The sequence below is a fragment of the Papilio xuthus genome, unplaced genomic scaffold, assembly GCF_000836235.2.
Source record: "Papilio xuthus unplaced genomic scaffold, Pxut_1.1 DF825946.1, whole genome shotgun sequence".
Classification (NCBI taxonomy): Eukaryota; Metazoa; Arthropoda; class Insecta; order Lepidoptera; family Papilionidae; genus Papilio; species Papilio xuthus.
In genome coordinates this window covers 10342225-10369638 of record NW_013532703.1, presented here as the reverse complement: position 1 = coordinate 10369638, position 27414 = coordinate 10342225, and the positions used below count along the sequence as shown (strand labels likewise).

At 33.1% G+C, this 27414-nt stretch overlaps 2 protein-coding genes across 2 annotated transcripts; one reads left to right on the top strand and one right to left on the bottom strand.

Annotated features, from left to right (window-relative positions):
- Positions 1-10276, top strand: LOC106124401 (myrosinase 1). Its single transcript, XM_013321029.1, has 7 exons — positions 1-256; positions 5531-5649; positions 6298-6873; positions 7101-7195; positions 8114-8419; positions 9323-9564; positions 9987-10276. The coding sequence occupies exons 1-7, from the start codon at positions 207-209 to the stop codon at positions 10192-10194; spliced, it is 1596 nt and encodes a 531-aa protein (XP_013176483.1). The 5' UTR covers positions 1-206; the 3' UTR covers positions 10195-10276.
- Positions 9928-27205, bottom strand: LOC106124402 (facilitated trehalose transporter Tret1). Its single transcript, XM_013321030.1, has 4 exons — positions 26740-27205; positions 13438-13835; positions 11838-12599; positions 9928-10514 (listed from the first exon to the last, which is right to left on the bottom strand). The coding sequence occupies exons 1-4, from the start codon at positions 26789-26791 to the stop codon at positions 10326-10328; spliced, it is 1401 nt and encodes a 466-aa protein (XP_013176484.1). The 5' UTR covers positions 26792-27205; the 3' UTR covers positions 9928-10325.
- Positions 27206-27414: the final 209 nt, after the last annotated feature.

The window sequence follows — 27414 nt, the reverse complement described above, 5'->3', positions numbered from 1 at the left end:
AGAATACAGTGTGCGGTCGACGTTTGTCCGCGCCGCACGTCAAATTGCTAAATCGGCCTTCGGGTCGTAATACGACAATCACTCGCATACATTCAGTCCTTTTATTACGTAGCTAACTTGCAGTATTTAATTTTAATTCCTAAGCTGAAGTGATATTTTAAAGTGATATTTTTAATATTTAAATAGTTTTAATATACAATAGTAAAATGGAGACGTACAAACTGTTATTATTTTTAGCCGCTGTTATTATTGAAGGGTGAGTTTTTAATTCATATTTTTTTGTGAATTTACTTAATATTATTCTTAAGTATTTAAAAAATGTCATGTGGATCATATTTATTAATAAATTTAAGTTTTATCATCGCTCAAATAAGATGTTCATATTGCTGAAAAATATTGCATTTGCATAACAAAAAGATATTTGCTTTGAACGTGTGTTACATTTGTATAATACACGTTCATTTTTGAATAAATTATCGCTATTATCTTTAACTATAAGTGGTTTTTTCATGCTAATTTTGCACCAACTAAATACACCTACTTTGTAACGTTCTTACAAATTAAATTATTGAATAAATTTGTAAAGAACATGACACAAAAGATGGTATAAACAAAAATTGAAGGACAATACATTTATTATAATCATGTAAAATAGAGATGTATATTATATTATTAAACACTTGATAGGAAAGGAAATTTAATACATCAAACAATTGAACGACTAAAAACGGAAATATTTAAACAGAAGTCATCTATGTCAAAGTTATAGTACTATCATGTCTCATTGACAATCTGATCTCTACCATGACCTAGAGTAATTCGCAAAGGTTGATAATTTCAATTTTAACGCCCTTTCATTTCTATTAAAACTAGTCCAGTTATTGAAACAGCAAGTTCTTGTCGATAATATGAATATCTTATCATTTATCATATGGAATCATTGTCAGGATTACATTTTTGCATTGTTTGTATGTATGTACTTACATTATCACTTTCTTTAATCGATCTTTTTTTTAATCAGAAGTAATTTAAGTAATGCTTTTAATGTTTATTAGTTTATATTCGTTGTTCATAAACCACGTACTCCTTTCCAAACCAAGCCATCAAACGTTACAATGCATCTGTTCACATTGATGAATAAACTAATAAAATTAGATGAGCTGCGCTTGTTACTCCTTTGCGGTTATATTATTAACAAAAGCAGTTTAGTGTTGTCCTCTTCTGAATGCAGAATCTAGATAGAATCTACTTTCTCTTCAGTCATGTTTAAAAACATGTTCGTATTTGAATTTATAATTTCTACTCACTTTTTAGTTGGAATTGCATTATGGTTGATTAGTTCACGAATAGCTAATAGCCGTGCACTTCGATTTTATCCGCCGATTAGTTTGTAATTAGTCTAAGTGTGGTGTTAAACATACTATTTATTATCTTTAATAATTTGACTGTTAATACGAAAATAATCATTTCTATTTCTATCCGATTAAAATTTCATGGGATTAGTGTTCAAACAAATTCATAAGTATCGACGGATTAATGTGTTGCCTTTAAAAACGAAAATAATTTATATTTTTTTTAGACTCTGCTATTGCTATGTATCCGTGTGGCTATGCAAGACCAGTTCCCTGCGGGTCGTTTTTAATTTATTCTTTATAGTTTTCTTTTTTATCTTAATAATTGTAATGCGGATTCTTTATTCACGTTATTTAAAATTATTATTTGTACATGACGTCAACATATTAAGTGTGACGCTACTTTCATTGCGTGTCTTTTTGTTGTTGGGATAAAAGTATTTTTTATATTGTTAGGTGGTAAAGAAGTAATCGATCGCCTGTATTCGCCGAAATAGCGAAATGCCCACTGCCCATAGACATCCACAATTGTAGATACTTTGCCTACCTTTATACGATTGAGAAGGGGGGACGCAGAGAAAGTGAATATTTCCCCTGCCTATGCGCCCCGTCAAATCAACCTCCCCTTCCCATCCTTTGCATACAAAAAGGAAAGGGAAAGAAGGCTAAAATTAGGCCTCCAATACGTCCACTCATCAGACTGTACGCGAAATTGCTTCCACTTCACGCTTGTCTTCTGTGTTGTCGTGGTATTGCACAGGGTGAGCCGACTAATTCGTACAATAGGTGTTGTGCTGGTAGACACCAGTCTAGCATAGCGAAAAGTAAAATATAAATCTAAACTATAAAAAGATATCATCTATTTGTTATTAGTAGTATTTGGAGGTTAAAAATTGGATCGTTTATTTTGGAATATGCAATTAGCACTTTAAAACTTACATCCTGATAACAGTTTAGAAATAAATTGACCATTTGTTTTCGATCTACAAAAATTTATCCTTATTTATACAAAATCATTGAAAATAAATACTTATGATAATTAATATTTCGAAGAACACAAGGCAATCAACATGTTGAATTTCAAATTGTTATTCAAAAATTTGAAGGCCTTCTAAGGCGTATTGCATAACATATAGTGTAACAAAATAAAAAAAAGGATTTTTAAAGAAAATGTACTTCAAATAAATTGATACAAACCTTCTGCGTACATTGCCTAAGATTTTGAAAACTGACACACCTTATCTTTATATATATATAATTCTTCTGTGAGTGTGTATGTCACTGAACTTCTCTCAAACGACTGGACCGATTTTGATGAAATTTTTTGTGTGTGTTCAAGGGGATCTGGGAATGGTTTAGATTCACAATTTTCATCAAATATTAACTTCATATTAATTTATTCAAATTAAAGACGTGTAGACAGGACAACGTCTGTCGGGTCCGCTAGTAAACTATATAGTTAAAGAGTCAGCTTCGAAATGTCCACTACGGTGGGTAAGCACAATATGAACCTTCTGCTCTTTTAAATAGTCTCGAGCTTACTCTATATGTATATATTAGTGGCGTAGACTCAAATTACAATAATGACAAGTAGCTGTGCTTTCTTGATAAAAATGTCTTCAATATGCAAAGTATTTATACATAAAAATAAATAGGATATTTATAATTATTTTATATCTGTCCCAGATAATTATAATTTGTTACGATTAATTATTGCTATATATTTTACTCTATGTCTTTTTATGTGCGCTATGCACTGATTAGATTTTTATGAGATGATAATTGAAGGGAAACAAAGAACTGAAAAAACAAACGACGAATTGTGTTAAAAAGGTAATCAGTAACATATGGAAAATAGTACATAGTTCGATATTCTTTTTGTATCATAAAAATATCTACAACAATTTTGATTAATAAAGTATGAAATAAAAAAAAAACTATAAAATTAGTTGGCAATACGATTCTTAGTAGCTACCTTTAGAAAGGAAAAAAAAATCTTAATGTGTATTATTACCGTGAAATTCTTAACAAAGTTGTTAATGCGATACATTATCCGAGGACAAATTTTATCACTTTGTGTCTAGGTTCTTTTGCGATACTTTTTCCGCAAAAGGGCCAATCGGTAGAAGGTTTTCCTTACGGAAGTGACTACGCCCTGCACGAGCTTTGACAGTGACACTGATCGCGTAAGATTAAGACCTTTGATAACTTTATATATATAATATTTATGAGATTATAGTTTTATAATTTAGATAATTAGTCTTTAAAAACTTGTAAAATTGTCTATATTTTATAATTGTTAAATGTAACATAATAATGACATAATGATGTCATAACGAATTATATTATTAAACTTTAATCGTAGTAAAAAGGTTGTATGCCATGTACTTTTTTGTAAATATTGTAATTTAAATTACAACACTTGGAAAATTAACCATAATAAAGTCCCCGGAGGCCTTCAGACTCTCCTTATCTTTGTGCTCCCAACATTCTATCTAGAGGTATAATATCTATGCTTATAAATATCTACTTTATGAAAAAAAAAATCGTTTAAAAACAATAAAGAAATAGATCAATAAAAGATTATTGACACTTTTATGAATATTTATGTAGCACATACTATAAGTGTAGGTTACGTGTTACATACGTTAACAAGATACATGAAAAGCAATAAATATTATGTTACTTCTTGTTCTGTGATAAAGTGAAACATTGTTACTTAAAATAAGAGTGGAATATTTCGAATTAATTTAATTTGAATTAGCCATAGACACAAAGCCATACATGTTTTAGAGATTTAAAAAAAATGTTTATTTTTTAAATATTTTATTTAAATTCGTATTATATGATGTAATAACAATTATAATAATAAATAAAATTGTGATAGACATTTATTGTTGCGATAAAATAAAAAACAAACACGGCCATAAGCTTAGACTAAAAATGAACAAAAGTCGATGAATGAAGTCTTTTTGTTCAGTCACGTTGCAGATTTATTGATTGTTATTAGTCACGTGGATATTAGATAGGATTCCTTTCTTATAGCAGAAGATCGTGGAAACGAGTCAAAGTGTCATAAATCTTATCACGACAGCTGCCAGTTTATCTATACAAGAATAAAAGAAATGGTGCATATTCGACCTTTTTTACGAAGAAAGGTTTAGATAACAGTCTTGTGACAATGTTCTTTGCTCTCTACAATTTACATACAAATATAAACATGTAGAAATCTATTAAATCCTATTTGGCTGTTATCACGATCTGTACATAAGAAGAGTTGCGTTGCAGTGCAGTAAAAGAAAGTGTTTTATTTGCTCAGAGCATTAACTTTAGTTAAAAGAGATGCATAAAGGATTTCACAAAACAAATTGAGTAAAAGCTAAGGTGATTATGTTATTTAATTTTATTGCACTCTTGGAATGTCGTTGAAAAGACAATTTGTTTCTCGAGTTTGACGTTTGGATTATAATAATACTTTAATTATCACCAGATTAATAGGTATGTCTCAAAATGGATTATCTGAATCATAACTGGAAGAATTATTTATAGTAGTTCAAATTCTGCATATGCAGGAACGCACAGTTAAGGTACAATTGATAAGCCTAGATCTAATATGGAAAAACTTGAGTCGTTTCCTTATTTAGCTGTCAAGGTCATCGTTTCCTTTGCGAAATACTGCAATATCTCGTACTGTAATACAACGTTTGATACGTAAGGTGGCAAATTTGCTGAATATTACAGAATATAGACATTATTTTTGATGTATAATGAATGAAAAAAGGGCTTAAGTATACACAATTGTTAATAAGGACGCGGTATCCGGCTGTTGCACGATCTCGAGATACTTTGAGTTTATTCTGCACAGTTTGCAACAAAAATGATGTTTAAAAATAGGGTACTTTGCTTGCACTTTGACAGACACGTCAAACACCTCTCTAAATCCCGTGTACCTACAATACAAAGTTAATGTACTATACGATATGCTTGCGTTTGAAATATTTGTTGTTCTAAATCCTTTGATTGTAGTTAACACAATGAAGGTCGTTATGCTTTATGATGCACTCGTATGAAAATCACGTGCATTATTGTCACCAGTTTGTGCCACCATACTTAAGATATTTAAATATGTTGATAGTTCATATTTCAATTTAATGTAATATTTGTATTTTCTTTTGCAGAAATGCAGCGATGATCAACTTAGCTGGCGGTCCAAAGTCGAATTACACTTTTCCTAAAAACTTCCTATTTGGTGTCTCCACTGCAGCTGCACAAATAGAAGGAGCTTGGAATGAAGATGGTAAGACTTAAAAAAGAAAGAAATAAAATTATCAATAATCTTACAAATATTATAAATGCTAAAGTTTGAATGGATGTTTTTTATTACGTAACTGTATAACGGCTAAACGGGTCTTGCTAAAATTGGACATAGATGTAGAACATAGTCCTAGACGGAGTCGAAGCCAAAAGCTAGTGGAAAAGAAACGATTTATGGAAAATCATACTCATATATTTGTTGTTGATTTCTATTACAATGTAATAGGACAGTTTTGGAACTTTGGCTGGGTGTGCAAAGAAATATGTATGAATGAATATTACGTTACTTTATAGATTTTGTATTTATTAGGAACATACCTGCGAGAAGCTAAAAATGAACTTGCCACTGCCGTATCAAAACCTGTTACATCAATTTTTATAACTTATTAAAAACTTGTCCTTCAAATTTTTGTTTTTGTAATAAAAAATTAAAGCCTTGCTTTAAATCTGTATAATTAATTGTTAGCTTCGTTTTAAATTCAAAAAAATATGTTAATATTTAGTAATCGGCCAAAACATAAAATAAAAACTATATTATAAAGTTGGACATATATGCCTATGACAAATTTAGTTTTTTACACGATGTAGAGTTTAAGGAATTTTGTCTTTAATAAGCATTTGTATTTTTCAGGTAAATCTGAAAGCATATGGGATCATTTAATCCATACAAATCCTAGTTTTGTTAAAGACGGTTCTAATGCGGACGTCGCGGCGGATTCCTACCATTTGTACAAAAGAGATGCTGAGATGGTCCATGAACTGGCCGTAGATATATACAGATTTTCTATATCATGGCCCAGGGTGTTACCAACAGGGCTCGCAAATTACGTCAATCCTTTAGGCATTCAGTATTATAAAAACTTGATTGATGAACTTATAAAATACAATATTACGCCTATGGTTACAATATACCATTGGGACTTGCCACAGAAGCTTCAAGATATTGGAGGCTGGACGAATGCTCATATAGTCGATTACTTTACTGATTACGCAAAGGTGTTGTTTGACAATTTCGGTGATAAAGTAAAGTACTGGGTGACATTCAATGAGCCGATGCAGACTTGCCTGGAAGGCTACGGCGGTACCTACAGAGCCCCGGCGTTGAACCGTCATGGCGTTGCGGAGTACTTATGCACGCATAATCTATTGAAGGCGCACGCGAGTGTCTACCATTTGTTCGATACCAATTACAGGTCACTTAATGGAGGTAAATGAAAATATTTTAGTTGCCACTAAGTGTTTAAACTTTGGGAGTAAAAAATGTAGTCAGTTCAGTAAAAATCAACAGCTTCAATCCTGTTAAAACTACATTAATGAAAAATAATAGCATTGTATATGCGAAAATTTCTATGCAGGAGTAATAATTTTAATTAGCGATATTTAATAGAATAATGATGTGAATATGATGCTATGATCAGTCCTTTCACTTTTCAGGTAAAATTGGAATGTCGCTGGACTCTAATTGGGCAGAACCCAAAACTAACACCCCGAGCGATAGGGAAGCGGCCGAATTATATTTAAGAACACATGTAAGTTATTTTATTCCATGTTTTAATACTATCACCTCGATGTTGCCAATATAAAGTTATATAAATAACAAAGGCGTAGGTTTTATATTTAACTTTATAAAATAATGAACTATGACAAAAACCTTGATGTCATTTTGAATTCTGAATAACTGAAGGTTACTTTATATTTTCATTTCAATTATCCTGCATCCTTTTGTATGAACCTTCATTTATCATACTGACAAGGTTCACGACTGCGATATTACTTTGAGTTTTCACTGCATATACCTTTGTATTAATATTTTTTACCTTATTGTATTTTAAAAACAAAGACGACAATATATTTTAATACAACTTTTTCGACAATTATTTTATTGCTTATATTACATAAATGGAAATTAATTGTAATAAAATGCTATAAAATATTTTATAATACATAAAACTTACAAGGCTTGGGTAATGTATTATGTATATAATAAAGTAATAATTGTTTCAATTCGAACGGGGAATTGGAAAACCAGATTTACGTTGCAACTGCCGCATACTTTTGTGCACCGACCAATGAACACCTATTTAACAATGCAATAGTTTCAAGACATTACCAGATTTAATTCTGTTTGCTCCATAAAAACCCTATTTGTATTTGTAAAGCCAATTTCAATTACATTAGAATTTTATTGATTGTTTCGTAATCATTGGAAAATGCAACTGGCCGGCCGACATTGAGATGTTAGGCGTAATTATTTGATATGTTCTCTATTACGCCAATCAACTTTCGTGAGTTTCTGAAACCAAAATCTGTGTACAACATATAGTCATCCCTATCTTTGATAGTTTTTTAATGTAATATATATTGCTTACCTTGTATATTAATATAAGAAACCACGCGCAACATTAAAAAGCATTAAATTAACTTATAGCATATTTTTTTATTTATAGGTAGGATGGTATGCGCATCCCGTATATTCAGCTGAAGGCAATTATCCTCCAGAGCTCATAAAACTTGTAGATGAGAAGAGTCGACTTCAAAATTACACTCGCTCGCGTTTGCCCAAGTTTACACCAGAAGAAGTTGCCTTTATCAAAGGTACTGCTGACTTCTTCGGTTTGAATCATTACACGACGTATCTTCTTAGTATGGCCGACAAGGAAGTAGGAGCTATACCGTCACACGAAAACGACGTAGGCATCGTCAGAGTACAAGATCCAAAATGGCCGTCTAGATCTTCGTCCTCTTGGTTGAAGGTGAGAACATTTAATATTATTCAAATAACTGTTAATGTTTTTTATCATAGCGGATTATTAAGAATCTTGGGGTCACATTGTCTGCAGTTTGCCGAGCTAAAATAACAACATTAAATATACATCAGGTGTTGATAATTTTATATAATTGCACATCCATTATCTTGCGCCATTGTCGAGATAATTTGAGATACAACTGTGTTGATTCGCGCAAATGCATTGCTTTATTTGTAGATTATATGCTGCGTTCTAATCCTTAATGTTAATAGTGAATTTAACCAGGTTAACATTTTTAGTGTCAATGCAATGACATCTTGCAAATGACTTCATTACGATAAGAACAATGTTGGTTGGAACAATACCTCTCGACAAATTCCGGTTTTCCTTAATTGTAGACCTCATTTTAGGACTATTTTAAAAATCAATCAACGTTAAAATTATCGTTGTCGCAACATTTGTTTAGATCTTCTAGTAAAGTTGGGTCATGTTAATTAACCCATTATTATAGTTAAGTAAAAGATCTATGCTTTTTCTGGAATTACACACTGAAGTGCACTGTACCTCTTGTGTACTGTACTTGGAAATATATGATGGGACAGGCCCTAGCTCTAAAAGACAAATATGTACCGATTACTTGTGAAGTTAATGGTAGTGTTGCTCAAGTCTTCCAAGGCAGACTTATTCTGACCAGTATGGTAAAACTCAAAAATTGCAGAAAAAAACACGCGACGTGCATGATGTATGTACGTGGAAGATGCTACCTAGGTGCCAGAATTTCGCAATTCGGGAATCCGAAATCTCTGGATACGGATAATTTCTTTTTCTTTTAATTACGGGTTGTTATAGTCGCTAATGACTAGTTTGTTACGAAAATACTATTTCCTAATTTTATTTGTATTCTTTCAGGTTGTACCATTCGGTTTCCGACGTCTGCTCAAATGGATCACTAAAACTTATAATAACGTACCGATTATCGTGACTGAGAATGGGTACGCCGACTTCAGTGGTATTGACGACGCTGCTCGGGTATCCTACTATAGCCACTACCTGAACGCGCTACTGCACGCTATCCATGAAGACCATAGCAACGTACATGGCTACTTCGCGTGGAGTTTGATGGATAACTTCGAATGGGACGACGGTTATGTGTAAGTATTTTTTTATTTTTGTCGTAATTCTGAATAGAAAACATTTTACTAGTTATAGGTGGGAAAGCATGAAGGTGCAAGTAAATCAGATAAATAAACATGTCTTTATATTATATAAATACAAAAATGTTAGTTATTCTAGAATTTTTTAAAGAGAAATCTAGTTATTTTATATATTTTTCGTGTTTTTACTATGATCACAAAATGATGATTATTTTGGAAAATATATACCAAGACTCGTGATGCATGACATCTTTATTATAGTTGGTATTTTATTGTTTTTTCCTTATCGTGGGATTTGAAGATATCTTTGTCTCTATTAAAAAATAAGTAGGATAAGGTATAAGAAATAAAACACAGAAATGTGTCAAAACCGCGTTATAATTTTCACTCTGGTCATGATATTGTAAATGCATTTGCAGGTCCCGCTTCGGTCTTTACCTGGTTGATTTCAAGAGTCCCAACAAGACGCGGACGGCGAAGCACTCGGCCAAGCTGTACGCCAGCGTGGTGACGTCACGCGGCCTGCCGCCTGACTACGACCCCGAGGACTTCACCGCTTTCTCCGGCGCCAGCCTCCTCATGCCCACCGTCCTGCCACTCATACCCCTCTACAGGCTAATGGTGTAACATTCCTTAGCGCTAGTTATTTTTGTATATAAAACGCTAAGTACGTATGTAAAACTATCATTAAATCTTAAGTATCAATATTCTTAACACTTTCAACTTGATCCCTACTGCTTATAGCTTATAAGCTACGTTTAATACTCGACAGTCATAAGTTTGCTCGCGTTGTCGCGGGCCACGTCCCTCTTGAGTCGCGCTTGGATGTTGGCGAAGGATTTTCCTTTAGTTTCTGGCAATGCTATTAACATGTAGACCAGGCCGAGGAGTGAGAACGCCGCAAAGCCCCAGAAGGCTGTGTAAATACCCCAGGAGTCAGAAACCACCTGAAATCATAATAAATAACAAATTAATTACCATGTAGTAATCACGCTTTGTATGTTATAAATATGACTGCAATAAACTATCGTAGCTAATAATACGATGATAATTAAATAAATAACAAATAATCGTTTCCTTGTAGTAATCAATTTTAAGATATGAATGATGAGAACAGGTTTGTTGACATTTGGTAATAAATATAGTTCTATCTATAGTCAGACTTGGCCTGTCATGTGCAAATATAATAAATATACAATAATATAGGTACCCTTAATTTTGTACTTAAATTACATACATGAATAAAAATATATACATAAACTTATTATTGAATTACTTAACTCTATATTAATTATTAAGTCACTAATTAAATTAAAATTAATCTACCAAAATAATACTATAAACTATAAACTAAAACTAAACCAAACTAAATAATATAAAAAATCGATCCCAAATCGCTGCGGTCGCACGGTAGGGTTCCCAAGAGGCTGGCGGCATTTCCCCGTTGGATGGCCAGGCTCAATCTTTGCCCGAAATGCGCGCCAGCCCTTGGATCCCCTGAGGCGTCGATGAGGCGTGCGGAAATCTCCTTAAACAGGCGACGGGCTTCCGCACCCCAAGGCCCCAAGGTCTCCACGGCAAAAGGCGCAAATATATACGGATCTGCCAACGCCGCATATTTACGCCTTTTATTGATTTCGGCTGTCGCCGCAGCTGCGCCGGCTTTACGAGCGGTCGCTCTCACGTGGGATGGAGCAACAGTGTCCACGCATGTGGCATCCCACACAAGTGACCGCCCGTTTTTCCACGGAATGAGCGTCATACCGTCGGGCCTCTTGCCATCATCTCGGACGATGCCATTGTTTTGCAAATTATAAATATTGTGTCGAAGAACAATATGATACATTGTGGGAACTACCCATAAGACAGGCTTGAAATATCACACGGTAATTCACTTTTCTAATAATGTACTTAGTTAAATTAATTAAATCATTTTAAATGCTATGTCTCTTAGAACACATTCAAAGAAAAAAAAATAGTGCCTAAAACTTGTGATAGGAAAATAGAGTGTAGAAGTGATCAAGCACTTATAGGACATGCGAATTATGAGGAAAAATATTTTAGAAGAGAAATAACAAAATAAGACAATATAAGGAGTACCATTAAAATCATCATCCAAACATGACGTTTACACTGTGTATGTTTCAAAACCCTAATAATTTCTATACATTTTGGATTTAGATTTTTTTTACAAAGTATATCAAAATGGAATGTTATGTCTAAATACACTAGTTAAGTGGTATAAAAATAATGTTTATATTATTAATTACCTGGAATAATTTCTGGACTGCGAACATAGAGAAGCCAGTGTAGATATGCGCGATACAAGAGGCGTACAGCTTCACATTGGTGGGGAACATCTCCCCGATGATAACGTAGGGTACTGTCGACAGCCCGATGGCGTAACACACGATGTAGATGACAATGGCCGCCAAGGGAACCCAGTGCAACTGCCCTATAGAGCTCTTGTGCCACACGCTGAAGTAGAAATAAGTCCCTATGGTGCCATTCATCAGGCCTACGCCTAGAGCCGACAGCAGAAGCAGCGGTTTCCGACCGACGCGATCCACCAGAAGCACCGACAGCATACATGTAGCGACTTGAACGCAACCGAGTATTATTGATTCTTGGTAAGGCTCTATTTTACTTTCGGTGCTCTTAAATATTGTCTGTGCGTACGCTACAACTGCAGCACTGCCGCACAATTGCTGGATGGTAAACACTCCTATACTAATCCACATAGCTTTTCTATTAGTAGCTTCAAATATCAAATCGCCCCACGAGCCTTTATTCTTCATGTCCTCTTGGACGTTTATTTCAATATTTTTAAGTTCCAGTCTAATATCACCGGTGCGGAGGTTTCTGAGCGATCTTTCGGCTCTTTCGGTGCGTTCGAATTTCAAATAGTAGTAGGGCGATTCTGGTAGAAAGATAAATGTGACCACGAAGGTGATCGGCAGGATCAAGTTGATGGCGGCGAGAGTACGCATGTCTACAAAAGGCCCAATGCAGTACTGGGCAAGAATACCGACCTGAAATAAAGAAAAAAGTACATTAAAACAAAGTTTTATAAGGACGAATCTACTGATTTTTTTTATTTTTTGATTTGGAGATGAGATTATTTTCAGCTTATATCAAGTTGACAATTATTGACAACCATTTTAAATTACTAAAATATGGTGGAGTATGCAATTATTTACTCATTTGTTTTCAATCAACAAATAGAATTCATGGCGTAAAAGTGAGATGTAAATATAACTAGGTTGGTTTGTTTTATCAGCATTATCGAAGTGATAGTAAATAAAATATGCTTGGATACAGTACTACAGTGAAAGGTGAAACTCAATATGACTGCGATGACACTGAATAGCAAATATCATCCATGTTTAATTTAATAAAATGCTTATGATACATGTTCGTGATATTTCTGCGTAATAAAAATAATTTTATGATGTTAAATTTGTAATTAGTCACGTTTTGCGTCTTGTTAATTCGTTCGCATATTTGTTGACGCCTTAACGTTAACGTTAGACTTAGAACATTGAACAAGGAAATTAAATTATAATAGTTAAATTCATACGAGTAAGATAAAGTGTACTGAATATTATTTCAAAATACGGATTTTTAGTTTTACGTTTCATGTAACAAATGAAGTAATTCAAACAATTTATTTGCCTTGATGGTCACTTAACAACGGTTGATCAGTTTGCTTGACAATTTTAAATATGAGGTGATATTAAAATCCTTATCTATATATTGAATTCATTATTTCGCTTAACGAAGTAACAATGCGACTAATGACGTAATTATTTGTTTCAACATTGTTTGAACAGGTGTTGTCTTTAACCTAAATAGTAACAATTCCATTACCTTATTCATTAATGTAATGAGAGTGGAGAGGGCGCCTCTGACTTCGTTTGTGGCGATCTCTCCTGTGTACATGGGGGCGACGGTGTACACGATACCGTAGCCAAGACCGGAGAACATTCTGGCGACGTACAGTACAGCGACAGACTTCGCCACTATGACAAGCACCCAGCCCAAGATGAAAGGGATAGCACCTAATAGTAGCGTAGTCTTTCTACCGAATCTGTCGGCGAAGTACGCGGAAGGTACAGGCGTGAGTGCTGAGCAGAGGATCATGATTGATACTATCCATGATCCCTCGTCTTGTGAGGTCGGTATAGAACTCTCCTTGGACCGTAAGTAAGGTAAGGTCGGCGACGGCCAACCGTAGCAGGTTCCCGCGGTAGCGGTGATCAGTGTCGCTGAAATAGAGAAAATAATAAGCATTAATAAACGTCAAGTATTTCAAAGAGCCTCGGTGTCTCAGGCGTTAAACAGTTGACTAATTTGCAGGTCCTGGGTTCGAATCCCATGTAGCAATGTGTTTTTCTATTTACATATATTCATTTATCCGACGTTCTATAGTGTAGAAAACATCATGTTGCAACATGCACATATCTGCGAAGAAATTCAAATGTATGTGTGAAGTCAATCGACCCGCATTAAGCCAACGCGATTGACTATGGCCTAGTCACCTCTGACTTAGGGTAGGCTACGAGCCTTTTATTGGCGACTTATATTGGGCTGATGACTTTAAATACAAATAACGTTTGCCAGCCATTTATGGAAGCGCACGCTTATAATGTTAAATGTTCTAATCATAAAGTACAGCATGTGAGATGTATTCACACGTTACAAGGAGCAATGTCCTTCGTTTTTCTACAGTTATATTTGATGTATTTATCAGAGTTTACTCAGATAATGTAACACTTGACTTTCAAGTATAATTATTACCTATCGATCTATATCTTTACGTTTGTAGTCAATAGAGATGTGATGTAAACTGCAGATTAATCTAAAATCAAATGTTTACACTTTACAAAAAAAGTAAATGGAATATTTTTATTATTTGTTTATACATGTCGAATCCATAGTTAATCACCTATCTTGCTTAAGGAAATAATTCAGTACACAAGCTCCATTGCAAACACTTGGATTTAAATCACAATATTAATTGTAGACACAGCCCCGTCTTTCCAAAAATAGAAAGTTCAACAATAGAGGAATTAAAAAAAAACCTAATTAGTAATGTTTTATATGTATGCCAAGTTTCACCGAGATCTGTCCAGTCGTTCTGGAGATAGCTTCAAACATCCATCCATCCATCAATCCATTTGAATAATATTAGTAAGATTAGTTATTTCACACATTAATTGTGTTATAATGTACAGGATAGTAACGGTCGCTTACAAATTCGTTTGGTTATCTCGTCGGGCTCTTATCGCTACACTTATGGAAACTTATGACCATACGGACAAATTATTTCCGAGTCACTTGTATGGACAATAAAACAGTAGATACCGCAAACTACGTATCAGTCTGGTTGATAAACGTATTTTTTTGTGTTACATCAACTTTAACAATTTTAAAAGTTAAGCTAGATTTGAAGTTTCTGTCAATTGTTCTATAGACATCTAAACTTTGACGTAGGCTTTTTGAAGTGTTTGGTTTTTACCGCCTTAAGCCGTACTTTAAAGATTAGTAACATCCTTTATGTCAAATATATCATCAGTTTAAAGATGGTAGCATTTCGTTTCCTAACTCTACCACATGCTATAAACAATCTAAAATAATATCTACTAAAGAAAAATTACAAATCGTATCGGAAAATATTGATGTATTCGTTTTGTATGACACACATATAGTATCAACAAGTTGTCGCACACGACTCCGTCCACGCAGAATTATAAAATAAACAATTAGTAGCCTATGTGTTCTTCCAGAATTTGTTCTACAAATACGGAAAATTTAATTTAAATCCCGTTAGCCGTTCTAAAGACACGTTATAACAAATATCCATCCATTCAAGTAAGCTTTCGCATTTATAATATTAATAAGCCAAGTACGATTAGTTAAATATTTTGAGGCGAAATGTCTTTGGTATGTCTTATAAGACAAAAGTTCATTGATCTATAAAGCTTAGTAGTACTGACGTTATTCCTGCCTACGCTAATTTACATGTTACATGATTAAATTTCTGATGTCGTTTACTAATGTTGGATGTGCTTTGTAACATACTGTATATGCCAACTCATAGTAAACATAATGACGTCATTGCTCTTCAATTACACATAAATGTATGTGTTTATTTGTTATTAGTGAACATAATTATATAGTTCTCGTGACCCTTTTATTTTAACACAAGCTGTCGCCCGCGAGTCACCTGCGCGGGATTAAAAAAATTAAACCTACGTATTCTTCTAGACTATGTTCTACTTTTAAGTCAGATTTCAGTGAGATCCATGTAGCAGTTTTGTAGAAACCTTTTAACAGTCATCCAAACATTCGCATTTATGATATTAGTAAGATTCATGTGTAGGATTATAGTTTTTTGTGCACCTTATATATATAAGATTAATTATTGCAATAAATTAACGATTTTTGTGGCGGTTTTATTATTCAAGTTTCCATTCAAGGAGAGTGAGTTTTATGTTGTAAGGTGGTAAAAATAAGGCGACACTATCTAGGAGCAAGGATTTAAACGTAATATAACTTGTTTTATTTCAAAACTCGTGTAAACATTACTGTATATTTAATGAAAGTGTCCTTAATAGTGCGTATCTTGATTTGCTTTGTTAAGAAAAAATCTTCAATGCAAATTTATTCGAACAACGGTGGCTCATTGGCTTGACTTGTAATTTGCAGGTCCTGGGTTTGAATCCTGCGATGTACCAATGTGTTTTTCGATTTTTTATCTGCGAATAAATTTAAAGATATGTGTGAAGTCAACCAACCTGCAATAGGCCAGCGTGGTTGACTAGAGCCTAGTCACACCTGACTTAGGATGGGCTCCGAGCCCCTCTGTGGAGACATATAGTGAGGTGATACGATGAGCTGATTAATGACGATGAAACTTATTCATCTAACGGATATAAATATATTATTCAGTATTCAAAGAAAAATGTTGAATTAGCTATTATTACGACGGTTACGATTTTCCTTCTTGCAGCTACGCCTCCTTGAGTTTTTCGAATAACTAATAAGAAAAAAAAAACAGTTGTTTTAGAGGTTAGTCATATTCTACCTAGAAAATGCATTGGAAATGTTGGCAAACCGTCATGACTGTTGATTTCGTTTAATTTAACTGATTCCTATTAAAATAGCGTTTGCTAATTTACAACAGCAGTGTTTGAAAATCTTTCCTAAATGACTAATCATTATTACCGCGAAAAATAAGAAACAGCTGATATTTAATTAAAATACGTATTTATATTATTTTATCTATTAGCCGTATGTAAGATGTAGACAAAATATAAAAAATAATATAGTCTTTTAATAAATATTACGAAGTTAAAAAAAGATAAAAAAGAAAAAGATTAGAGTTCGAGGAATACAATGTAAATAAATAATTACAATACCGGACAATAAACCTTATTTTTTTATGAATTATCCTTCACCCTTATCTTATCTTTAATACATAGGAATTAGCGATGTTTGTGGAATAATTATAAAATTTGACTTTAAACAACAATGTAACTATAGACGGTAATATAATAATAAGATTATTTGGCATAATAAATAAATGTAATATATGGCGAGTCATAAAAAACCATTTGCATGCGTACTTCATTGTTTATGAACTCAAAGCTAATAATCTCATAACGGTTATTAAATCTTGGATTAGTACTATCAATGTCTCAAACCAATATCAATAAGCACTTAACTGTCCTAGATAGATAAAAAATAATTTAATTAAACTTTTAAACATTTTACAACAAAACATACTTTCATATTATACCCGTATTTTAGGATGATATCTTAATATCTTCCTTGTGCCTAGATTGCAAGGGATAAGGTAAAGAACACATAACGTAGGAGAAAGTCTCATTTATATTTTTTTTAGATGGTAACCCTAGTTTTCATATTATAAATTGTTTGTATGTGACCTGCGTGCGAGGTCGGACGGGCGCTGGCGGGGCTGCACGGGGTGCGGGGGCGGCGCCGCGTGGTGGGGGGACGTCGCGCTGCGAGTGACGCAAGCCGCGCCTGCTAAACATGCGTTCACAATTCGCAGTTTTTACGTTGTCTACACGTTTATGTCCTAAATTAATCTTTAATAATAAGCCATGTAAGTTGAAATTTGAATAAAAACCTATCATAAGGCATTAGACCAGACAATAGTAGAATGCTAAAAAATATGGTAGTTTTTAACAAACACATATAACAATTACGATAAGATTACAATAACGACCGTTGGCCGTTGGAAATGGGGCGCTTTAATGAAGCTCAAGTATTGTGCGTACTTTTCAATTTAATCGTAACCAGAGAGTTATTGTGGACAATTTTTTTTCCAGCGATGTTATCATTAAATTATACGTGCCTAAGCTATCTTCGTTGCGTGTTATAAAATAACTTTGTACAAGCAAAAAAATAATCTAAAAAAAATTTGAGTTCCTATCAACGCTCATTCATGTTCATTTTCGCATATTTAGGTCATTTTCCTTCTTTCGATACAATTAATTATTATTGTCATAATCTATATCTAACAAATGATTACGAATAGATCGTGATAGATTGTACAATAAATATAAAGGTCACGGATGTCTTATAAAGTAATGAATGGAAGTGTTCTATTTTCGTATCAATAAGCGTAACGATACTTTTATTGAAAAATAATACAAGTTATTGACTTTGCCAATTAGCATAGTCGATATAACCCGGTTAATAAAAAGACTAACGAAAGACGATTGAAAAAAAATAAATCTTTCGTAATCAAATATTTAGTAGTATTATTTTAGTATAATAAGCAAAAGATGATTAAAAAAACGGATTAAATGACACAGCGTAAAATAAGAATGGATTGACACATGACATCTGTCATTCTGTTCTTGTTTTTTTTTTGTTTAAGCGACAGAAGGTCATAATAGAATGTCAAGTTATATCCGGAAAACATTAACCTATTGTCAGTTTGGCAAAAAACAGTGGAACCGTTCTAATTATATAAAATTGTAATTTGCACGAAAGTAAATGTTATGTGCGAGAGGTTACAATATATAAATAGCTTAGCTGCACGTGTCCCTATCACGTGCCAATGTACGAAACACTGGTTGGACAATGTTCACTTTTAAACATCGTTCTCATTTATATTTTGGACATTTTTATATTTTTAAAACCTTACTAATATTATAAAAGTGAATGTTTGGTAGAAGGTATCTCCAGAACAGGTCAACGGACGTCGTGTAAATACATAGATGTAGAACAAAGTCTATTAGAACACATAGGCTACTAAGTTTTTTTTTTAAAATATCGTGCTGACAGAGTCGCGAATTAACAAATATATTAAACACATTAATATTTTATAAATTCGTTTTTTGCTTGTATTTGAAAAGTATTAACCGCTATTCTAATTATTTAAAATAAAACCAAATTAAAATTTTATTTCATTGTCTTTGTTGAAGTTTCTAGACTTCTGTTTTATTAGATATCGTCACATTTCCAGTAAGTAATTATACAGACGGAAAATATAGTTGAATTGTTCAACTCTTTATATTTGAATATCCTAATGTTTAGTCGTCACGTATATGATAATGCCCATCATTCAGAAAGTGTTTATTTTATGTCATTTTAATGTCCGTATTAATTGTTTATAGTACTTGATTTATGTGTATTCATTGCTAGTTGTTTATTGTAAAAGCTTGGCAGTTTGAATGAGTCATAAGTAAATCTATCTCCCAGTTACATATTATCATATTAAATATTGCACCATGTTGAAAGACGTTGAAAGATACATCAAGATGTAAACATGTACACACCACTGTTGTAATGAAGAGATAAAAGTTTCCTTTAGCTTTTGTCAATAACTGGCGACGTGTAGCAAAACAATTAAAATATAATAAGGATGGCAACGTAAATATAGTTACGGTGATTAATACCAAGGTCCAGTTGCATCCATCGATTAAAGGTAGGCAACGCGTATGCAATTGCGTATGTCTATGGGCAACGGTCACTTCGCTATATCTGCGATTTCAGGTGGCCGCTCATTTGCCACCTTATGATATAAAAAAAAGTCCTTACCTTATTGGTTTGTGCAGTGAATTTGACAAAGCAGGTAAAACTGCAAGGTATTAGCTGTACATAATGTAATTTAGAGTATAAAGTTCAAAGTGGAAGCGACAATTTCTTAGTCAACTACTACAGATTGGAAGGAAAGTCTTTCTGTTGACAAATCTTCTATTTCAATTTGTGAAATCTTCCATTACATTTACATAATACATTTACAATCTGTCCTCGGCAAGCTATTGTTTGTATATTGCCAGTAAAGTGAAGGTAAAACCGTATATTGTATAACAAAACATTGGAAACTCATTATTGTAGGTATAGTTAAGATATGAATTTCATCATTCTTAAATTGGTCTGAAATTAAATTACGGCAATTGATTAATGTATGTAGTTAGGCATCCATTGTATCTGGCCTTTGCTCTTTGCGTTGGGTCAAAGTAGTCGAGAGAGCAGTTCAATTGATTAACAAGATAATCTCGTTGGCAACAAGCCTTAATAAAATAATTCTCAATATCGCTACCAATCAAAAGTGCTCCGCCAATTTCGTTTTTGTAGATGTAATTTCCTCTTTGGAACTTTCAATCAAATATCTGTCTTTTGTCTATGACCGTGCTGTCCTTTTCACACATTAATGTATTTGTGTAATATTCACTACAATTTAAATTGTCTCATCTATCATCTTATTCATGTTCCTTCTCTGTCCTATAAATACGATTCAAGCTCTGGCGGTTTAATTTTCTTAATGAAAAAAATAGATCGATGTAAATGGCGAAAAATGGGCGAGGCCTAAGCGTAAGTGCGATTCTCGACTGATGGAAATATCGCTATTCTACTTGAAACTAAATATTGTTAGTTGTTGAAAAAGAAATCGGTAAGTGTATCAAAATAACGTCGTCATTTTTTTTACGTTGTACAGATAATTTCCGTCTCTTTTATAAACATTCATTTATATAAGACATCAATTAATGCCGCTCGCACGATGTCGCACGAGGTGGTAAAGTTTTGCCAAACCGGTGATCGAGTGACGCAAATTGTACTCAAGTTTATCATTGTGTGCTCGTATCACGAATGCAATGAACGTCTTATCATGTCATATGTTATTAATTGTATTTTAATATTTAATTTAACAGTAAACAGAAAATAAAATTTATGAGCATCATCAGCCTGTATCACTATGGGACCCGTATTCTCAATTCCATTCGCGTTCTTCAAAATTTCTATCGAATCAACTTTGTTGACACTTTTTGTACATTTTTGACACCCATAAAGTGTCATCCTTTCTGTCTCAATACAATGTTTTTTGGCATGAGTACTGCGTACACTTGATGCTAAAATTAGCTTCAATAGCTAAAATTTACTCAGCACTGACGACGGTCACGAATGTCATTTGTGCGAAAATTTTGGCATCCTAATTACTGTCACCTCAATTAGTACGCGTTGACGAAAAAAATCTAGTCAGATCTAAGGCTGTTTTGCGGCCATAACCTCATAATTAAATTTTTGATAAGATTAGTTTTGTAATTTTCTGATACTTTCATGAGTTTCTTTTGACTGGTACAATATACGTTTCGATTGGAAGCCATCAAATTATAATCAGTATTATTAGGTCGATGCCAATAAATAAATACATTAGGTAGTAATTGACGTTTTTGCCTACGTCACAGGTACATCATATTTGCAGACAAAAAAGAAGTAATTATTCAAACCATTTCATATTTGTTTATTACAATGTATTATGTATATTGATTCAGAAACAGTTTGTTTTGAATGTGACAGAATGAAATCTTGTCGCACGATTGTTGTTTGTAATATTGTGCGCGATTGTACCGATAACTTGACGTTTCCAAGAACAATTCGCTAGAGTGTACTCGTAAGTTATGTATGAAGAAACGATGTTTATAAACTGCGACTGTTCGCTCACTACTCTCTCTTGTACAGACGGGCAGAGCGAAGATATTTACAACTCCGCTAATGTCATTGACATTTAAATTTTGGTGACTCGCACTTAACTCTAATTTTTTAGATGATCTTTTGCTTTTATTAGATTTTTTGTAGTTCTATCTTTACCTCGATATTATAGTTAAACAGAATCAGTTTGTTATGTTATAATCTCGTTAGGATTCCAGCTTCCGAATGTTTTGAGATAATATTCAATTGTTTATTGAAATAAGTATGAACAGTCGCCACCGGTAGACCTATTTTAAGTCGTTTGCACCCACGTTTAAACAGTGGTTATTTAGACTAACGTAGGAAATGTTATGGCCAGCATTGTTCGTTAAAGACAAAGCTCTTTATTATTTTAGATAGGATAGTCATTGAGCCGTTCTTCTATCTAAAAAATATAGGTGTTTGGTATTTTTAACGTAAGGATGGTTTCTTTGCATGTGGCATACTTTCTTACGAAAATGACGAGTCAGAATAATATCGTCACTTACTTAGCATAGATAGATTAGTCAAAGAAATGCAGTAATATAAGCAGAGTGGTGCTTAATAGACCCACGCCTTAAGAGCGTGGCAAATAAGGTAACAGATGCCTCATTCAGCGGATGACTGGATAATTCATAACGATAAAACGGTATCATTTATCGTGTTGTATCTTATTTTGATGTCAAACGTACGAGCCAAACTAGTCTTCCTTATTTCGATTCAGACGAAAAATAATGATAACAGATCAAACGTATCATATATAACTAACTGTCGCCCGTAACTCCGTCCGTGGAGATTTAAAAGGAAAAAAAACGGAAGCTTTATAGGATACTTTGTTGTCCGTCCGTCTGTCTGTCAAGAGTCTTTTTAGTAATAAGACGATTGTCATCCATGGCTTTAAATTCGTTTTATAAAGGCGATTTACATGCATACTAATCAAGCGTATTGTATGACGTTTTTATTCGAGTTAGCAAACAAACTAAGGTCACTTGTTGATGGGGTTATCGTAGGCAGATTATTTCTATCATTATGTTCCCCGACTAATTATTCTAGACGTTTTTGTTTTGTTACAAAATTTTAATTATTGATAAATAAGTTAATATTTAGTGACTTATTTAATCTTTAAGATTTTTTATTATCTTTATTGCTAGAAATAACTGAAATATTATTTCTGTGATCCAGAAAGGGTAAATAATATATTTAAATGCAGTATTCAAAATTAATATCGATAGCCGTTTTCAAATTATTGATTAATAACCGTTTAAAATTATCGGATTACGCGTACGATGTAATATAATAATATACATAATGGGCAATTAACAATTCTTCCACTAGCCAACGTTTGGACAATAGCATGTCCGATGTGAAATGATTGATGACATGCTCAAACAATACAATCTTCAATATAACGACAAACCGAATCGATTTATTGAAAATGTATTTATTGTGATTAACGTTAATTTGCACGTGATAAATTATAAATGTTATTAAAAATTATAGCCTTTACTAGCTGTCGCCCGTGATTCCGTTCGCAGGGAATTAAGAAAGAACTTAATTAGTAGCATACCTGTTCTTCCAGACTATGTTTTACATGTATAACAAATTTCAGCGATATCCAAAGAGCTATCTAGAGATACCTTCTAACAAACATCCATCCATACACCCAAACATTGGCAAATAAACGAGCTGCTATCAGATATCGCTAAAATAGCGAACCATTTGTCGATAGACTTCAAGTCGATCGTTTCAGACGGGTTGCTGTCTTTACACAGAGCGTGTAGAGAAGAAGTATTTTTCTTTATATTATTCTAGTTATCGAATATTTGAACATACTTTTTTTGTTTGTATACAATCGTTCAAATTGCGTTTTATATTTATGATAACAATCAATTATATGGGTGTAATCATTTTTATTACAATCGATAAAAGCATTGATCTGTTATTATTGACAGTTTAACAACAAATTATAAAACATTGTATTTTTTAAAGCTTGTAATTACCGTTGATATGAGGAGATTTTGTTGTAAATCTTCCGATGACGCACTAATTACATTTATATATACCTAAATATTTTTAAATATGAATTATGTTATTTTTAGGGTTCCGTACTTCATAGGAAAAAACGGAACTCTTAAAGGATCACTTTGTTTTACTTTGTAATTCAGAGGTTACATTTGAGTTTATTTGTAACAATTTTTTAACTTTAATTAAATGTTAGATTTTCTTCGTTTTAGTAATGTTATTAAAGATGTTTCTCCGTTGAAAAAAACATGACAATTGTTATATTATCATAGATCAGAGATAAATTTAAACATTCATAGAATGGCATGAAGATAAATATGTGTTATGAAATTTCCTTGACTATTTTGTAATCGTTTTATCATTTAATACCTAGACTAGCCAGCGCCCAGACGCGCCTTTTGAGACTCCTTTAAATTTTATTTACAGTTTGCAGGATTTTGGAGGAAAAATTAATATAATCAACTTATTGATGCATCCATATAACTTATTCTATGTTATATTTAATAATGTCTACATTGAGATTATAATGAGATTGTGTCAATATATTCGCTACTAGTCAGATTTTTTTTCTAATACATTATCTCGACTTTTATTAACAATAACCAATTCTGTAACTAAAGTAATAGAGTATATTTTCTGTTAAATTTTTGTAAAGGGTTCTTGAATAGTTCACATTTTTATACCTGAGCAGGTTGGACACGGATTCATTGGGTTCTAAAAACGATTTAAAAATGTTTTGTTCTGCTTAAAGAAATAGGCTGTTGCTTATTAAATTATATATATAGCGATAATTCATCAATATATGTCATCATTTTTATTTTTGGTTTATCAATATCAATTATAAATAATCTTTTTAGTCTTCATGCATTGATATTTATTTCCTCTAGGGCGCGGTGCGGATGTCGTAGCAGGAAAAAACTTCTAGAGATTTCTATCTTAACAATATGTTTTCAACAACATGTTTTAGGATATTCTTATAAGGGACCATAGAGTGTTAAGAGTCTGAGATATAGTAATGTTTCGGAATAAATAACTATGTTAATAATCGTAGTTTATTGGGTTAAGAAGCTTTAAAATTAGATCGAAGTTGTTACAGGCAGCTAACAATGTAACTAGAGATTTCTTTCTTATGTTACGTAATAAGTAATGGCCTACTAGCTTTTTTTTTCATATTCATGATTAATTATTATTTCAGTTAACAATATAACGTATCATTTTAAAGGAGGTCTTAATGCGTAAACAATGCAATTAATGACTGTACATTCGAGTTTTAATTAGCGGTTCTGCGAAACTGCAAGTTTGTATTGCAAACGGCTCTGTATTCTTACGTAGTACATATATCGAATTTCTTATACTATTATAACGTTATTTGGCAAAGCAGCTATGCGTAATTGTAATAATTATGATTTAAAACATTATAATACCTAATTTTGACATTGAGTGAATAAAAAGTTGTGACATTAACTTTGTACTAATAAATTAAATAACTGAAAAGGTCTAACTAAGATGGAACTTGAAAATACCGTTGAGTTTTTAAATTAATTCGTAATTCTAGTGACTTTGTGTACAATTAATTAGTAACGTGTAGGAAGCGAAATTCAATTCGCCTTTCTACCGAGTAGCATTTTTTTATACCATAAGGTGGCAAATGAGTGAGCGGCCACCTGAATTCGTCGAATTAGCGAAGCCGCGAAGCGAACGCTGCCCATAGACATTCGCAACTTGACGTCACACATTTAAATCATTATTTCACATAGAATGTCGAGGTCTGAAGGATTAATCTGGTAGTAAAGATTGTAATGTATACATAGTAAGAATTAATTACAAATTACACACTTGATCATTTTTTGAAGCGCTAATTAAACTAAAATACACAATATTGTTTACAAAATGTGATGGATTGTGTAATGCGTAATATCATTCATAATAAAATTTATTAACCTAGTTATCTAATTCATAGAATCTGTATGTTGCGCATTTTACCGTGCGTTCACCGTCGAAACACATGTATAGAAAATATGTTTAGAGATAACATGTCTTTGTACAGGTTTTTGGCAGTAAAAACTACGGTAAGATAGTTCCTGATTGAGTTGTTTCACGACCGCTTACTTAAATCCCCTTAGGTTTTAACAATGTAAGTGCCATTTTTAATATGTTTCTCGGTTTGCCACCCGATAATTTTGTTATTAAAATGGTATTTCCCAGTAAAGTCATGTTATATTCTATTTGGAACGACCCAATCACGTTGGTATCACGTTTTGACTGATGGGTGAATTATGTAGAGGTATTATTCTGAACTGATCTGTAGCCTAAACAGTTATCAAACTAAACAAAAGCCTTAACTGCATAACCATTATAATAATTATAATATCTAACCTTCAGAAACTTGCATACGTATTCAGTTTCAAAAATATGTATCCACGTATCGTATACTTTCAACCATAAAGACATGCTATTAACGATTGAGGAATATGTGTGCATACGTATTTTTTGAGTACAAAGGCTTCGGTTTACATGTTCCTGAATGTTTGTAAATCTTATTAATATTATAAATGCGAAAGTTTGGATGGGCCGAGGGGTGGATGTTTGTTATAAGATATCTCCAGAAGGGCTGATGAATTAGAATGAAATTTTGTATAGATGCTCTATCTGGAAGAACACTTAGGCTACTTACTATTTTTTTTAATTACCCGAGGACGCAGTCGCGAGCGACAGCTAGTGTGTGTGTTCATATTCATATATTGTCACATTTTTTCTCTTATTAATACTATTAATAAAACAATTAATTTTGTGTTTTAAAAGATAACAAACCCGAATTTTATTGCAATTAGACACAATTAATTCAGGAAAATTTCCTTCGGAGAAACGAAATCCGTTTTGTAAAAAAAAGTGTTTTTAGGTGTTAAAAAAAGTGAGAATGTGTTTTAAAAACAACATGTTGTAGGCCAATATCGGCGACATGTACACGTTTCACAAAACAGATCTCACCAAGCAATCATTAATATTAATTAAAACAGAATAAACCAGTGGCATTTTACGTAGAATTAACAATTTTCATATTGGAAAACATTTGCATGGTATTAAATTAAGCATTAAATTAGTATTGATTAGCTAAACACATGGTTTATAATGTAACAAATAGGTTAGAAATTAACTTACCACATAGTGCGGTTCCATATTCCTTCCAATGCGAACGAGTTTTGGCTGTCATTGCAAATGTTAAAATATCAATTAATTCGAATTAAAAAATCAATTACTGGGTGTCTTGGAATGAGATTATCTTGAGCACTGCTTTTATTTTAATAATTAAAGAGACTATATAACAAAATTTGAACCCATGGTAATAATATAAATAATAACAGCGGATACTAACTAAATATCACAATAATAATAATATTCGAACTAAAATTTAATGGGTTTTTAAAAGTATAACGTTATAACCGATTCGGCTTCATTTTGGAAGGTTTATGTGTTGTTGGTTTGCTGGTACATAGTGCGAGGGAACGCGTGCGAGAAGTATCAACGCGGCGGCGGCGAGTGAGCAACTGAACGAAAGTTTGAATTTGACCGAATCAAGGCGAACGAACTATTCGGAACACTCGGAGCGGAATGGAATGAGGCAAAACGGCGCGAGCGCACGCTTTTGCTCTGTGTTTATCGGACAGATTAGTTCGGCGTCACGCCAGGTAGTTCTTATTCCATTGTAAAAAGGGTGGCAGGGCGAGCGCAAGCACGCGGTTACGTTGCACATGTGTGCTTTAGCAACGCGTTGTCCGGCGCTGTTGGAGACACCGGAGCCGGAGCGCTGCCATGCCACGATCGTGCTTCTGAACA

Coding starts and splice junctions, on each gene's coding strand:
- LOC106124401 (XM_013321029.1), top strand. CDS start 207: ATGGAGACGTACAAACTGTTATTATTTTTAGCCGCTGTTATTATTGAA. Junction 8,420..9,322: donor CTTCGTCCTCTTGGTTGAAG/GTGAGAACATTT, acceptor GTATTCTTTCAG/GTTGTACCATTCGGTTTCCG. Junction 9,565..9,986: donor GAATGGGACGACGGTTATGT/GTAAGTATTTTT, acceptor ATGCATTTGCAG/GTCCCGCTTCGGTCTTTACC.
- LOC106124402 (XM_013321030.1), bottom strand. CDS start 26,791: ATGACAGCCAAAACTCGTTCGCATTGGAAGGAATATGGAACCGCACTA. Junction 12,600..13,437: donor TCATTACATTAATGAATAAG/GTAATGGAATTG, acceptor TCTTTATTTCAG/GTCGGTATTCTTGCCCAGTA. Junction 10,515..11,837: donor CAGTCCAGAAATTATTCCAG/GTAATTAATAAT, acceptor TTATGATTTCAG/GTGGTTTCTGACTCCTGGGG.